The sequence below is a fragment of the Chrysochloris asiatica genome, unplaced genomic scaffold (genome assembly GCF_000296735.1).
Source record: "Chrysochloris asiatica unplaced genomic scaffold, ChrAsi1.0 scaffold00039, whole genome shotgun sequence".
Taxonomy (NCBI): Eukaryota; Metazoa; Chordata; class Mammalia; order Afrosoricida; family Chrysochloridae; genus Chrysochloris; species Chrysochloris asiatica.
The window spans coordinates 10879297-10897029 of NW_006408557.1; the positions used below are offsets into that span (position 1 = coordinate 10879297).

A 17733-nucleotide genomic window follows, 5' to 3' on the forward strand; every position below is an offset into this window, starting at 1 on the left:
GGAAAGTGTAAGGGGCAGGTTTCTGGGATATACCCTTTGGGTGGTTGATGATGCATGGAGGGGATTGGACCCATGGCAATGAGATGTTATATGATGGAATGAACACAAAACTAAAGTTCTCCCATGTAAACTATCATATAATTCACAATAAAACATTAAAAAAAAAGAAGATGGAAGGAATACCCAGTCACTCTGCCACAGATGCTATGTGATCAAGAACCAATGGTATGGAAAGAAGAAGACCAAGCTGTATCTGTGGCATTGGAAAAAGATTCGGCTCCAGGAGTTGAGAGAATTTAAATACAAATGTTTCAATAAACTGATGCAGCGCAGGGAGTGTTCATGCATTTATATCAAGAAACTTGGAAAACAACTACTTAGACAATGGATTGGAAGAGATGCATTATTTGCGCTCATTCCAAAGAAAGGTGAAATGCAGAAATCATCAGACAGTATCAGTAATAACTTATGCAAGTAAAGTTTGCTGAAGATAATTCAAAAAAACTATAAATCAAATCAGATTACATTATGGGAGATGATTGCTGTTAAGTGCCATCAAATTGGTTCCAACTCATAGAAACCCTTTATAGGGTTTTACAAGTAGCAGTTGGTAAGTTTGAACTGCCAACCTTGCAGTTCAAACTGACCTTGCAGTCTAGTGCTTTATCCCACAGTACCATACCAGTAGATGATTACAACATATCAACTCTCAGTACACTATGGGAGATGATCACATCACAACATTGAGTAAATTTTGGAAGACAATCACATTCTATAAAGTCTGATTACATGATGTGAACTGATTATATCATATTGTCCTTGATCAAATTATGGAAGATGATTGCATTATGTTACCTAAGATAATGTTATGGGAGATGATTACAGATATCAACATTGATTAAATTATAGGAGGTGATTATATCACGCCATTTCTAATTGCATTATCAGGATCGACTGGTTAGATCGATAGTGATTAGATTATGGACAGTGATTAGATTGTATCGGCTCTGATCACTTTATGGGTGATGATTCCAGCATATCAACTCTGACTATTTACTGTGACATCATCACACACCATGTCTGGTTACATAATAGAAGATATTCACATCACAACACCAGTGATAAATTCATGTGAAGTGACTGCATCACAATGACTCTGGTCACACTATGGGAAGTAATTAAAGTATAACAACACTGACTGCATTATAGAAGACAATTAGATCAGATCACTCTGATTACATTATTAGAAAGTATTCCATCAAATCACCCCTGGTTACATTTTGGGTGATGATTATATTTAGTCACCTCTGATTACATTATGGGAGATGCTCGCAAACAACATTGATTAAATTATGGAACATCACATGAAAGCAAATCTAATGTCATTATGTGATATGATTACATCATATTATGCTGATTGAGTTTGGAACATGATTATTACATCAGGTCACCAATCATTACAATATGGCAGATTATTAACTTATGTTGACATTGAATAATTTATGAAAAGTGATTACATCACACCACTTTCTGATTATATTTTGGGAGATGACTACATAAGATCAGCAATGAGAAATTATGGATGATCATTAGATCACATTACCTCTGACCACATTATGGGTACTTCTGATTGTTGTTGTTAAGTACTGTGGAGTCGGTTCCAATTCATAGTGACCCTGCACAGGGTTTCCAAGGCTGCAAATCTTTATGGGAGCAGAAAGCCTCACCTTTCTCCTGTGGAACAGCTGGTAGTTTCAAACTGCCGACCTTGAGGTTAGCAGCCCGATTCACAACCATTACGCTAGCAGAGCTCCTTCCACTTCTGATTACATTATAGGAAATGATCACATGACAATACCGATGATTACATTATATGAGATACTTGTGTCACAGCATCTCTGACAACATTTTGGGAGTTTAGTACATCATATCAACATTGATTACATTATGGGAGATGATCGGTTCAAAATAAGGAAAGGTCAGGGTTATATTCTTTTACCATATTTATTCAATGTGTATGCTGAGCAAATAATCTGAGAGGATGGATTATAGGATGAAGAATGTGACATCAAATTGGAGGAAGACTCATTAACAACCTGAGATATACAGATGACACAACTTTGCTTGCTGTAAGCCAAGAGGATTTGAAATACTTACTGATGAACATCAAAGACTTCAGTATGGACTGGACCTCAGTGTTTCAAGAAAACAAAATCCTCACATCTGAACCAATAAATAACATCACGATGAACGGAAAAATGTGAAGTTGTCAGACTTCGTTTTGATTGGATCAACAATCAACACACAGAAGCAGCAGTCAATAAATCAAAAGACATAGAGTATTAGGCAAATACGTTGCAAAAAAAACCTCTTTAAGTCATTCAATTGTCTCATATTGGACAATGAATAAGGAAAATCTTAGTGAGGCACCATGTATTTGAGTTATGGTGCTAGCAAAGAATATTGACAGTATCATGGATTGTCAAAAGAACAAAGAAATATGTCTTGGAAGAAGTATAGCCACAGTGCTCCTTATAAGCCAGGATGGCGACATTTAATCTGGTGTGGCTCTGTGGGCTAATGCATCAGACTGCAAAGTCATTTGAACTGCAAAGTTGGTGGTTCAAGCTCACCAGCTGCTCCTTGGAAACCCTACACAGGGTCGCTATGGGTCAGAATCAACTCAATGGCACTTAACAACAACAACAACTATGGACACAACATCAAGAAGGATCAATCCCTGGAAGACATCATGCTTGCAAAAGTAGAGGGTCAATGAAAAAGAAGAAACCCCTCAACGAGATGGAGTAACACAGTGGCAGCAACAATGGGCTCTAACGTAACAGTAACTATGAGGATAGCACAGGACCAGGCCGTGTTTCATTGTGTTGTGCACAGGATCACTAGGAGTTGGAACTGACTTGAGGGCACTAAACAACAACAGACTAATGCTCCAATAAGCTTCTGCCCTGAGAGCCCTTTAAAACTTCTACTTTCCTAGACAGTTTATCATCTGTACCCTCACTTCTTACCTTCAAAATGATTTTTATGTTAACAGTCTTTGTGGTTACTCATGTCCTTGACAATTCTCATCCTATGAGATTCAAGAAAGCAAGCCATATTCTTGGCTTTCTGTTCCCACATATAGTCAGCCTCCTCATCTTATCCAGGACTTCGCTTTTGCAGTTAATTTCTTCCTCCCTCAGACTATCCCTGTACCTCACCGGTGAACAAACTCACATTAGCACCACTGCACTTTAGCTTAGTGGGTTACAAGTTGGGCTGCTAAACACAAGGTCAGAAGTTCAAATCTACTAGCCATTCTACAGGAGAAAGCAGAGGCTTTCAGCTCCCATAAAGATTTATAGCCTTGAAAACTCTATGCAGGGTCGCTGCAAGTCGGAACCAGCTCAACAACACATAACCATCACCACCACCACCACCACCCTTCAGGTAGCTTCCCTTTCTCTCTTCCCTCCACAGCAATATCTCTTCTGAGTCTTGACTGTACTTATTACCTGCAGTATCCAGCTCCTGTTTTCTCCTCGATCCACTCCATGTGTTTCTCATTTCCCTAAAACATTCTCAACTACTTACATCTTGTCAAAGCCAATGGTCAACTGGCTATTCTCTTACCTAGCATCCTCCCTAGGCATCATGGTACACACTTCTCTTGTTTTCTTCCTCTCTCACTGGCTATCCCTTCTCCGATCATACCATCAAGTTTAGCTGGCTACCTCTCTGGCATTGGTTAGGTACATGTCCTCTCTGTTTTTGACATACAGGTGGCTTCAAAAAGTTCATGAAAAAATTTTATTATCTTTTAATTCCATATTCTCACAAAAATCCCTTTGTATTCTTGAAATCCCATCCATTCCTGTGGATTTCAATAACCTCTTACTATCTACCAATGTTGTTGTTTCTGTTTCACAGAGTTAGTTCTGATTCATAGAGACCCTGTATAGTTGCCGAGGAGTGGCTGGTGGGTTTGAACTGCCAACCCTATGGTTAATAGCCCAGTGCTCATTCTACAACGTCATACTAGGACTCCTATAGCTCTTCCATTTTTACTTCTAGCCTAGAATGCTACCTGACCATGTTCCTGTTTCCGTGCCTCTTCCATTCCTTAACCCCCTTTACGTCTTCAAATCTACTTGGTCAGTCACCAAGGTCATCAGCTTTTCATCTTCTTAATTTCTATCAACCTCAAGCAAATCAAAGAGAAAGTAGATGGTACAGAAGTGGGAAGACTAAAAGAAATCCAACAACAATTGTAAAGAACAGACCACAATCTTCATGACAAAACTTACGAATAATTCTAATAAGATTTCTAGAATGTTAATGTCCATTTAATGTAATGTTCATTTAATTTAACATATGTCAAAATTCTCAATTATTAAAACTAATTTGCTATGAAATCTGATTTATTTCTTATATTTGCAGGGTTTTAATAAAAAGGACTTACCCTAAATAGTAACCCTGCCAAGCTCTGGGCAAACAAGTCCTTTATTTGTTTTTCCTTTGGCTTCTGCATGACAGCTTCTGTTATCCTGAGTAGTATTTGCAACATCTGTTCCCTGGACCACCCAAAACAAAAGCTTGTATTATTAATCATATCTCCAGAGCACTTTAATTATAGGCACAACAAGTTAAATTAAGAATTTAGAAATATTAATAATCATGTGTTACTCAAAAGTATTAAATATCTGAATGACAATTACATAATTAATACCATATATTAACAAAACACAGGAGAAAGATGAGGCGTTCTGCTCCCGTAAAGACTTATACTCTCGGAAACCCTGTGCAGGGTCACTATGAGTCAGAACCGACTCCACAGTACTTAACAATAACAACATTACCAAAATAAGCTACCCTATGTTACAACTGTTTCAAAAATATGCCCACAAAGACTGTCAATAGGCAAGATAAAACAGGAACCACCAGCCTGATTAGCAAATAAGGTAGAATTTTCTCCAACTTGTGATATCAGATAGGAACTCTCAGAACAGCTGAAGCAAGTTTGAATTATTTGGAACTCTTCAGTTTTCACATCTATTATTAAACTTGTTTGTAAGGTCTCCCTACCTATCTAGGTAACAGAAAAATAATGACTTTGTGGTCATTATATACAGTCAGCATCACAGAACAATTGATTTTACGGAAAAGGGATTTTATTGAATAAGTCTTGTGAAGTATCTAAAACACTGCAGTGAAAACAGCAGCATCACTAATTATGAGCTATTTAGAATAGCTAAAGCACACTTTGTTTCTCTCAGCTAACTGGTATTCCTATCAAAGTGCTAAACTCACTTTTTTTCCCCTCTGGACACCATGGAAACAGAGAATGCATTATCTTTTATCTATTTGTTCTGTGAAGTAAATCACCCTGGTTCCTTTTAGCTTTTCCTCAGAGGTCTTATACACTAATTATTTACTCTCTTTATAATTTTCTCGTTGGCCTTACAGCTAGCTCCTTAATGATAAACTCATCTAATCCAAGTCAGATAATAAGATCTTTATAGTTTCTTTATACTTTCCTCATATCTCAGCACATCAGAACAGTACGATAGATCCTAACATTTTACAATGTTGAATTTCATTAACTTTTTATGATATAATGACCTGGATGTAGGACAAGCACTGGGCTGCTAACCAAAAGGTTGGCAGTGCAAACCCACCAGCCACTCCTCAAAAACTTTATACAGGGTCGCTATGTGTTAGATCAATTCAATGGCACTTAAACAAAAACAAAGGGATATTTTCTGCCCTATTTGTAGCCTTCGCCAAGTTCTCTGTTAGCACATATCCACAATGAGCTCTCTCTTATTTGTTTGCTTATTTCTATATACTTCCATGAATTCTGGAACCATGAAGAGGAAAAGAAATCAGTCACGTGAGTTCTGGGCAAATGTGTGTGTACTCTGAAGCAGCACTGAGCTGGAGGCTGTTTACGTACACCATGTGGGTGCCTAGTCCCTGTCATGCTCACATTATGTGTTGCTTAAGTAAACAAAAGCAATCCCTTCCATACAACATGTCCATAATTACAAAAAGGGACAAAAAATTTTCAAATAAAAACTGAGTCATGGGAAGTGGTGGAAACTCCAAGACATGATCCTTAAACACCCTTCAGGCCTAAAACTCAATTCATCCCAGAGGTGAACAATAAAGATCAGGGCAGTATGCACTCATTAAAACAATCAACCATTTGAGATCAAAAGGGTAGAATCTGCTCAGAGATAAAACTCAGAAGGCAGAAAGGGATAGAAAAGGACACAGAAAAAAGGAAGAAGTATGGAAAGAGAGGCCATACTAAGGGGACTGCAATCAATGCCACAAAACAAAGTGTGCATGCTTGCAACCATAGTCTTGGAAGACACCATGGTCAATTGGCATAACACAGCCTACAAAGACAATGTTCTACGTCTTACTGTGGTGAGTAGTGGCTTGAATCCTAAAAGCTCATAAGCAGCCATCTAAGATGGTCTTTCCTCATCTGGAGCAAAGAAGAATAAAGGAAATAGAAAATGCATGAAAACAACTAGTCCAAAAAACTAACCACAATCAAACATCTTCCACAACCCTGAGACCACAAAAGCAATACAAACTGTGATGCAAAGGACCCTAAGGAGTCCGGGGGGGGGGGGGGGTACTAATGTACAGTGGTGTGGGTGGCCTGAGTACAGACACAGTGATCACTAAGAGGACCCTGCCAATCAGCAGGGCGAGCAGTGAGGGTTGCTTCTTTGCACTAGGGTGTGGCTGAGTGAGAGGAACAAAAGAAGATTTGAGAGCACACCTGCTAGATTTGGAAAAGAATCTAAAAGTAATGTGCTTTGTTCTAATTGTTGAAAACACCTATTAAGTTGGAGTGATTGGTAACATTCATTATTAGAAAAGGCCTTTAGGAGTAGCATTTCCAGGAGTATTATAAATACAAAATAACCAAAAAAGAATGAAGAATGGAAAAGGAAAAACTTTGCATGAACATATTTCAGTGCTGCCACTATATTTCTGATTGCACTGTTCTTGGTTACTTTGAGGTTGTTGTTATTGTTAAGTGCTGTTGAATCAGTTCCAACTCATAATGACCCTAAATAGGATTTCCAAGAAGCAGCTGATGGGTTTGAACTGCCGACCTTGTGGTTGGCAGATCCTACAGTGAGAGACCAGGAGTCTACTTTGGGAATGTTATCACTTAAAATAAATGTTTTTCCAAAATGAATTTGAAACTTAAAGTTAAAAAAATCAATTTCTAGTATTTGGAAACAAATGACAAACTCTTATGGGCTCATGAAGTCCTGGTGTGGTGTTGTGGGTTAATGTACTGAACTGCAAAATCAGCTTGAACCACAAGGTCGGTGGTTCAAGCTCACCAGTCTCTCCTTGGAAACTCAATATAGGGTCGCTATGGGTTGGAACCGACTTAACAACACATAATAACAGCAACAAAATGGGCTCATGAAGAATATTTTCAAACACAGTTACTACTATACCACAAGGAAAAATTGACTATTAAGTCATATGACTGCTGTTGTTAAGTGCTATTGAGTCGATTCCAACTCACAGCAACCCTGTATAGGGTATCCAAGAAGTGGATGGTGAGTTCAAATCACCAACCTTGAAGTTCAAACTGACCTCGTGATCCAGTGCTTATCCTACAACGCCACACCAGGACTCCTAATTACCATTCATTCAAGAACATTTTCAGGATCAGTAATGAAAATAAATGAACTAACAAGGTACTAGGTACTTGTACCTTCATCATAATTCACAGGAACTATTGCTACAGATTATCATTTTATTGTTAACTTTATAAAGCCATTTAACACATTGATACATTAACATTTTAACTGTTATGTTGCAAAGTCAAAGTATGTGTTTTTACAATAGTAACTAACTACAAATATTTAACTTACCATGTCTTTTGATTCATTGTAAGCTCCATTATCATGCGCCTAAAAATAATTAAAACAGCTTTACAAGCATCAACTTGTTCTTTCAAGAGCATGGGAACTTCAGCACAGGGTTCCAGCAAAAATACATTTGCAGCGTTTGTCAAAAATACCTTAAAACCAATATTGGAAAATGGAATTAAACATGCCAATCTGAACAAATTGTGCTTAAAGATCAGGTTATTAACTTCACTCCACTATTAAATAGCTTTTGAGTTGTTTCAGGGCAGATTTTGTTTCTTTAAGTGGTACCAAAATATACACAAGATTTTTTTTAGTTCACCCTTTGTTGTTATTGTTAAGGGCCGTCAAGTCAGTTCTAACTCATAGTGACCTAATATAAGGTTTCCGTGAAGTGGCTGGTAGGTTTGAACCACTAATCTCTCAGTTAGTAGTCCAGTGCTTATCCTATAGGCCCAGAGGAACACTTAAAATACTAAGACACAAGAAAGGCCTTTCACTAGGAAAATCAAATCGACCATTATATACAAATGTTGCAACTTTAGAAATTTCACAACTCAGGAAAGTTTGTGAAGACTTCAGTTTGACATCAACCTCTCCACAAAAAACAAAAAGAAGGTGAGTGGTAGAGATGGGAGAAAAAGATAGAATCATTGTCTCTGACTGAGAAACTTTGGGGTGGAGAAAAAGAAGAAAATAGCCATAAAGAACTCTGTTACTATCACCAAATTTTCCAGTGTAAGAATCCTTTGCTGAGAAGAGGAGAGAGCGGGATCCTATCCAGAAAAGCAGTGAGGCCAGAGATGGAGGCAGAGACGATGCCGTGGAGAGATGGAGCAGCTGGGGACTTTAGACCCAGAGAGGGAGAGGGGCTGTGTGTTGATGACTGGGGGGCAGGCTTGTAGGGTATACCCTTTGGTTGGTTGATGATGCATGGAGGTGACTGTAACCATGACAATGAAACTATATATGATAGGATGAATGCAAAGCTAATGTTGTAAACTATCACATAATTCACAATAAAACATTGAAAAAAAAAAAAAATCCCTTGTGGACAGTAAACATGACCAGCACTCCAGAACAATGGAGCTCCAAGAAATAGATCAAACTCCATGATTGACAATGCTCATCTTCCAGCAGTGTTTTTAAATATAAAAAACATATTATAAAGTAAAATATAAATCGAAATAAATTCTTAAGGTAAAATCTGAGATTTCAAAAATTATTTGCATGACCATTCTATGCTCTACTCCAGACTTTCATGACCCAAGTTCACTGTCCCATCATTCAGGATACTTGAGGAGAAAAATGGAGAAGCATTAATCTAAGCTATGATTTGGTAAGTTACTGGTTAGGGGCACTACAGTAAAATAGCACTGTGCTACTATTTACATGGACTCCTGGTGTGGTGATGTAGGATAAGCACTGGACTGCTGACCAAAAGGTCGGTGGTTTAAACCCACAGTTGCTTTTGTAAACCCTATAAGGATCACTATGAGCTAGAGTTGACTTAACAACACTTAACACAAAACCATGATTTACATACATGACACTGTCTTCCATCAGACAAGGATATTTTGAGTTGTCCAATCTAGTGACAGGAATATAGATCAGTTCAATCGATGTTGCTATTGGCTGCCATTGAGTTGATGCTGACTCATGGAGACCCTACGGAAAGCTAAGTTTCCTCTTAGGCGTCTGTTGTGTTTAACTGTACAAACTCAGAGGATTTTGAAGCAAGAAGTCACTCTTTCACTCATTAGATAGAATTCATAAATACTTGTATCAAAATAAATGTATAGACTGACCAGAGAAATTAAAATTAACATATTCAAAAGTCAAGCGAGTGAGCCAAAATGTTGACAGCCTCTAAGATTTAGGAAGTATCTTGTGCAAGATTTAAAAGTTCTCATATTTCCAATTGTCTACGAAGAATCACTAAACAAGTTGTTGTTGTTAGGTGCTGTTGAATCAGTTCTGACTCAAAGTGACCTTATGCGTAACATAATGACACATTGCCTAGTCTTACACCATCCTTATAATCACTGTTACGTTTTGAGTCCACTGTTGCAACCACTGTGTCATTCATCTCCTTGAGTCTTCCTTTTTCCACTGATGGAGCACTTTATCAAGCATGATGTCCTTGTCCTTGACTTGGCCCTCCTGACAATGCAGTCCAATTACTAAATATGTATTAAATAGTTGATAACAGTTGACAAATATGATGACTTGATTAATAATTTCTAACTTTCACATAAAAAAAGAAAATAACTAATTGACTTTATTAAACTATCGTAGAAAATTAGTTTCAATTACTGTTTTTCTAAAAATATGCTATACGTGATATTCTGCAATACACAGCCTTTAAATAAAATGAATTTGTTTTCGTGAATTTGAAACTTTTATATGTTCCCAAGTGAAAGTTTTGAGTCTTCATATATTGTACTTCTTTCAGTTTAGTTTTTAAGAAAACATCAAAATGCCAACTATAGGAATTTAATACCTTTTTGGAACCACTGTTGTTGTTGTTAAGTGCTGTTGAGTCAGTTTGGTTCCACAGTGACCCTGTATATGGTTTCCAAGGAGCGGGTCCATTAGGTAAAAATAAATCAATAAAACTAATATGTCCAACAATTCTTATAAAGCCAACCATCTTATGTTAGTTTTATAAGAATAGTTATAAAACTCAATTTAGCCACTTTTTTTCTAATGAAACAAACAAAGGACAAAGGTAATGGATATAATGAAAACAAAGCAAGTATTTAAAACCAAACTAAATGCTCTTTCAAAACTACAGCATTATCAAATAGAAAGCATTTCTCTTAGAAAATTCAAGTACATGTAACTTATCCTGTCAGAAAACAAGCAGTACTAATAGTCTTTGAACCCAAGAATAACTAGCAATATCAGTCTCCAGCTGCTCCCCATCACCAATAAGACATCAGTATGGGCTGGCACTATAGGAAAAGTACTGAGCCTCAAGGTTGGTTTGAACCAAAAGGTCCGCAATTCAAACTCAGCAGCCGCTCCTCAGAAACCCTATACATGGTCGCTGTGAGACAGAACCAACTCAATGGCATTTAACAACAACAATCTTCTCTAAAGGTGTGTATTGCTGAGGAACACAGGGCAAGGGATCCTCCAGGCATTTCTCTAGTTAACACAGGTTAACTTATGAACTATACAAAAGTTCCTCAAGTAAAATCCTCTTGATTTTAAAATTAATTTTAAATTTTTGCAGTTTCAATTAAAAATGAGAAAATATATTAGTTATAATATACAGAATTCATTAACTTGGGAAGAAAATGGAAACAATTATAATGAACCCGTCAAGAGAATGAAGGCAGAACACAGCATCATCAAGAGCAATGTTCTCCCGACTCCATACTGGGCCTCTTACCTGGGAGGCCTAACTGGACACAGCTATGACTTGGGGAACAAGGAAAAGAGGCATCTACGTTTTTACTTACACTCCCAACCCCCAATTTTTTAAAAAAAGTTTCATTGTGAATTGAGTGATAGTTTACATGGGATAACATCAGTTTTATACTCATCCTATTACGTTTTGTTTCATTGCAATGATTACAATCCCCTCCATCATTCTACAGTATTTGTTCTATTCTGTTTTTTGGGGATGTTTTTGTTTTTTTTTTGAATGCACACAACAATACTCAGGAATATATATATATAAAATCACTTCAACAGCAAAAGGCAAAAGGGCACTGTAGAGAGGAAATTCTGAGGTCTGGGAAGGTTAAGTGATGAGTCAAAGTCCAATGTTCCCATTGATAGCAGTCCTATCTCATATACTCATATTCATTCATGTAAATATCTAAAAACTACAACAGTCTTCATTGCTTTTCATAGACATTTGGTAAAATGCATAACTATTGCCTTAAATAGAAAATTTCCAAGGGAAACAATAATACTCATAACCCTGTACAATCAGCAAGCTTGTGTTGTATCTACCCACAAAGATACTTTTAAGACGTAAATATCAGTCATTTCACATTCACTCCATATTAATTCTGCTCAAAAAATTACAACCACTTCTTATCTCCTTTGACTAAAAACAAAGTCTTTAACAATTATATGTGGGAAGTTAGGAAGAAAACTTGCAATGAAAATTCAAAAGCTGTTCACTGAGCTATTGCTACATTTACATGATTTTATTACAATGACACCTCTGGCCTGGCTATGTATACCTGCAGCATAACCTGAGCACCAGCTCTCACGTTCTTACTTTCCTCTTCTACTACACAACCTCTGTTTACAGCACTTGTGAAGGAGTATGTTCGCCCCCAGCTGGAAGACCGCTTATGACCGGAACTTTCTGAGGAGACCTTTAGAAAAGAGCAGCCAGTTAACAGAGGAGATAAATCACAAATTCAGAACTTAACTTCTTACACTAAGCAGAATTCGTAAGAATACAGGTTCTAAGAGGGCAAGTCCTTTTACTGTTTTTTTCACCATTCTACCTCTACTAGTACCTAGACTAGTAACACATCTTTAAAACTATGATGGCTCTAGAACTTTAAAACTATTTACTTACCTATTCAATTCTGAGCTCATGACTAGTTATTAAAATAATGTTATCAACATTGAAATTTTTAAATTTTAGAGTATTCCTATTAAGTAGTATATATGCATTCATTACATGTATTTTAAATTGTCTATTGCTAATTGCTAATAAATATCCACTTTTAGAATTAACTTATCAGACATTTCAAAATAGTATGCCAGAGATATAAATATGATGTAATTTCTTTTGGTATTTCAGGAAGCTGTCCCACTATCATTTTACATTTATCCCACCTCTAAAAGATCAAATCGAATAGTGCCCACTCTAGAGGGCAATGTCCAGCCCTATAGTGAGGTCAAAAGGGGAAGTAGCACTTGTTCTTTAATTAACAGTTATTTCAACTGTGGACCAGTACAGTCCAATGCACAAGTCTGTCAAAACATTCTAAGTTTCTCTAATGCTGTTTATTTAAACATGCCAAGAACAAGACAGTGACATTTTTAGTCTCACTCAAAGACATGAAATATATGATGGCTTATGATACAACTCTCATACAAAAATTAACAACAAAGCTATAACGTGCATGTGACCCTAGCTTGATGGTTTTCAGATGGTGCTCTTGCTTAGAAAGCTGACAGATCCTCACAGAACTGAGCAACCTGAAAGCAGCAGATATGATATATAGAGAGAGTCACTCTGTCTATGTCCCACTGACTGGGACCTTTGATTGAGCTGGCATACTTTGCTAAAATATATGTACTCCCAACTCAAACGACAAGTGATAACAAGTGATAAAATAATTAATTACCTCCTTGCTATCAGTCTCTGATAATCCTAATTTTTCAGCATTTTCTTGGGCAATATCTTTTTTATCTGGCTCCTCCATGAAGACAGGCTTGTCCTGGAGGATCCACTTCCTGTACACTTGTACTACTTTTCTTGTCACAGCTATGTCACAGGAAGGCAGCAAAAATGCCTAAAAGGAAAAAGGAAAATTCTGTTGGACCTCACACAATTCAGATCACAACAGAGTCATACATAACAGACCATGCAAAATGACCATCACTGCTTTCAGATTTTCCTTTGAAACCTGTGAATACATTATTCAGGGTTATAAATCTTTGTGTGCGACAAAAATTTACTGAAGAAAAAAATTTAATTCTCATAATTGGAACAGAAAACATAAAGCCATTTATAAATGACTTCTATCAATATTCTTTTCCACAAAAATAGCTAAAATGCATGCATCTATAGATAATATAAGGGAACTCTGTTTGCGTGATGATTAAAGTACTCAGCTGTTAGCCAAGAGGTTGGCAGTTTGAACGCACCAGTGCCTCTGCGGGAGAAAAGATGTGAAAACCTGCTCCTGTCAAGACTGTTGTTGTTAAGTGCCATAAAGTCAGTTTCAATTCATAGTGACCCTATTTAGGGTTTCCAAGGAGCAGATGGTGGGTTTGAATCAGTGACTGTGTGGTTCGCAGCCCAGTGTTGAACCTATATAGCATCACACACTTGGAATCCCTAGGGAGCAATTCTGTTCATCCTATAGGGTTTCTATGATTTGGAATTAACTCGACAGCACTCAGTAAAACAGACAGTTTAACTGGCTATATAAAGTAAATTAATCATACAAAAGGGAATGTTCTCAAAAAATAAGGACTAATCTGTAAGATAACAGACATACTAGTACAGCCAGTGATAGCCAACTGGCACAATTCTTCACAACTCCATGTTTGGTGATGGCACCTTAGGAATTTGGGCTGACCATGCTAGGAAAATTTAAACTATGAAAATACACATAAGGACTTGTTCCCTCTCCTTCCCTCTCAAATTCTTTTTAAGAATTGGTTGTTCAACATTTACCAACACACCACTGGGTACACCTCCCAATGTTATAAAGAGCCATTAGCTAGTTATATCATTATATGAACTTTTTATTTATATGAGCTTTTAGCATTAAAGATCCCCCTTATATAGCTGCACACACAAAACTCTGATTTAGTGCAGTAAGAATCCAAAAACATAAACCAAAATTTAAAGTAGAAATTACTTTACCCTCTTGAGTATTAGTTTTAAGGACTATTTCTGAATGAGATATGAACTAGGATAGGTACTTTACCAGTACCTTAACACTCAGGTGAATGTTTCAACTTATACAAGAAAATCGAAGGCAGAGAACACCTGACATATATTCCCAGGGTTACAAAGCAGGTTGGTGACAAATCCAGATCTTAAGCTTAGGTTTCAGAGATTTGTTTTAATACCATCTTTAAGATTCATGCTATAGGATCCAGTTGTAGACTGATTTCACTGTAGAGAGGGTACATATAATGAATTTCCTTAACAGAGGAGTTATAACAAGATTGCAAATATTATTAATATAACAAATAACAAATACTCTGAATTGTATCTTAAAAAGATCAATACATGAATATGACAAAGCATAAAATAATTATCCCATTCTAATGTTTTCCCAAAAGTTTGCTATATTAATTTTGTTTGTTTGTTTTGGGGTTTTTTTTTTTTGACCCTTCAGTTTTTATTGTGAATTGAGTGCTAGTTTACACGAGGGAACATCAGTTTTACATTCATCGTTTCATTGCAATGATTATAATCTCCTTTGTGCATCTTCATTCAACAGTATTTGCTTCTATTCTCTCTGTTTTTTTGTTTGGAGGTTTTTTTGGCGGGGATGGGGGTGTACACAAAAATACTCAGGAATATATAACCATTTAAACAACCAAAGGACACATTCTGCAAGTCTGCCTCCTGGCCTCCAGCAACTGGCTGCCAGCACACAGCCTTTCTCTTTCCGTGAGTCTAGAGTCCTCAGCTGCTCTCTCTCTCTCCATGCCCTCATCTCTGGTGTCACTATGGATAGGGTACCACATTTCACTAGTGCTCTTCTCCCTTTATTGTTCCTAGGACTGTAAGATTAACTACTGTTCCTGGACAGTAAGATTAACTACTCACCTATTTTTGTTTACAAAACTTCTACCTTTACAGTTGTGACAGTCACAATTAGTCATGATAACAATTACTCACTATTGAATCATAAGAATCTTATCCCTATATCTCCTTTCACCAGACCCATCTAGACAAAATGAAAAATATTCAGTGGGGATTCTACCTTCCCCCACAAACTCTGAAACTAAACTCCCTCTTGAAAACTTGTAAGTCAGTCACTTTGTGCCTTTATAGCCCCTCCCATTTTAGGTATCCAATGTCTAAGTTGCCCGTCCCTATCAACCCTGTATACAGAGGGGATAGGATTGATCTTGGACTACATTAGTTTTTACACATTAAAAAAAGTTTTAAATTGATTCAGGACTCCCATCATGCATGTGCGGTTGGTTCCACTTGATAGTATTCAAAAAATCCAGTAGGCTCTGTTCACTTTCCTTCATTCTTTTTTCTTTTCCTCAGATTTGTTCATTTCAATTGAGCAATACTCAAGCTTTCTGATTCTTTGTTCAGCCGATCAACGAGCTCCTCTAAGAATCTAGGTACAGCCTTGGGATAGTCTTTGTTATATGGCCTCCTCCCGACCTATCTCTGGGTTTACAGTTTGTTATAGAAACATAAAGGTATTGGCAGAATTATTTAGCTCAAATACAGAATTTTCCCTCCCCATGTAAGAATTTTTCAAAAATAAAATCTCAAAACAAATTAAAGGTAGCATACTTGTTGCTAGGTCCCAGAAATACTGTCAAGTCCTGTGTCGTCCCCACAAACATTGTTGTGCTTGATCCCATTACTATAGCCACTGTTTCAATCTGTCTCACTGAGACTCTTCTGCTTTTTCACTCACCTTCTACTTGACCAAGCATGCTGTTCTCACCAGGGACTGATGCCTCCTGGTAATATTCCCAAAGTTACTAAGATGAAATCTTACAATACTCACTTCCAAGGAACATTCTGGATATACTTCCAGACTCACTCATTCTTCTGGCAGTTCAATGGCATATTCAATAGTCTTCACAAATGCCGTAATGCAAATGCATCTTTTTTTTTTTTCCTTATGTTTTATTGTGTATTGTGTGATAGTCTAATTGGGGGAACATTAGTTTTACATTCATTCCATCATACATCGTCTCATTGCCACAGTTACCATCCCACCCATACATCATCGTCCAATGAGAGGATATACCCTACAATCCCGTCCCCCCTCCCCTCATGGTCCTCAGCACACAGCCCTTCACCCTCTCTGGATCCCTAGTCCCCAGCCACTCCATCTCTTCGCGTCGTCCTCTCTCTTCACATCATCCTCTCTGTCTCAGTCTCTGTTCTCACTGTTCCTCTGGGTGGGGTCCCACTCTCCGATCTTCTCTATTGATGGTCCCAGGGCCCTGCAATCCTAGACTGAAAGGTTAATCACTCCCCGCCTTGCTATAAAATGTCCACCTTTACATTACCAGTCCTCACACTCAGTCCTGGTGACAATCATTCACCCTTGCATCCCAAGGGACCCATCCGCAGCAAATGCATCAATTCTTATTTTGTCTTCCTTATTCATTGTCCAGCTTTTTCTTACAAATTAGGCCAACTGAAAATGTCATGGCTTGGACTGGGCACACTTTAGTCTTCAAAGTGATATCTTTGCTTTTTAACCTATAAAGAGATCTTCTGAAGCTGATTTGCCGAATGCAGCATCATTTTGATTTCCTGACTGATGCTTCCATGGGTATTTGTGGATATAAGTAAAATTATCTCAGTTCACCATGATGTTGCTTATTGGCCCAACTGTGAGAATTTTTATTTTCTTAACATTGAGATACAATCCATACTGCAGTTTGCAGTCTTTGACACTCATTAGAAAGTGCTTTTCCTGTTCAGCAAGAAATATCTTTCACCCGCATATCGCAGTCTTCCTCAAATCCATACGCCACATTATTCTTTATGTAGTTCAGCTTGTCATAGTATTTGCTCAGCATACAGATTGAATAAGGTATAGTAAAAGGATAGAACCCTGACAAATACCTTTCTCGATTTTAAACAATGCAGTAACTCTTTGTTCTGTTTGAATGAAGGGCTCTTGGTCTATGAAAAGATTCTGCATTAATACAAGTAAATCTTCTAGAATTCCCATTATTCTCAATATTATCCATAATTTATTATGATTCACACAGCCAAAGGCCTTTGCATAGTCAAATATACATAAATATAATAAAAAATACACAACACAAAAAACATCTTGTTGGTATTATCTGCTTTCAACCAAGATTCATCTGATATCAGCAATGATACCCCTCATTCAGAGCATATTTCAGTCTTATCTGACATTCATTT

The 17733-nt window shown here is 37.2% G+C and overlaps 1 protein-coding gene across 1 annotated transcript in view; it reads right to left on the reverse strand.

The window, feature by feature from the left end:
* RALGAPA2 (Ral GTPase activating protein, alpha subunit 2 (catalytic)) overlaps positions 1–17733 on the reverse strand; it is a 535657-nt gene that overhangs the window by 387512 nt on the left and 130412 nt on the right. Inside the window, exons 11-14 of the mRNA XM_006860649.1 lie at positions 13250–13417; positions 12125–12262; positions 7923–8071; positions 4466–4577 (exon numbers count right to left, since the gene is read on the reverse strand). Of these exons, the coding sequence (XP_006860711.1) occupies positions 4466–4577; positions 7923–8071; positions 12125–12262; positions 13250–13417 (567 nt within the window). The remainder of the gene's footprint in view (positions 1–4465; positions 4578–7922; positions 8072–12124; positions 12263–13249; positions 13418–17733) is intronic.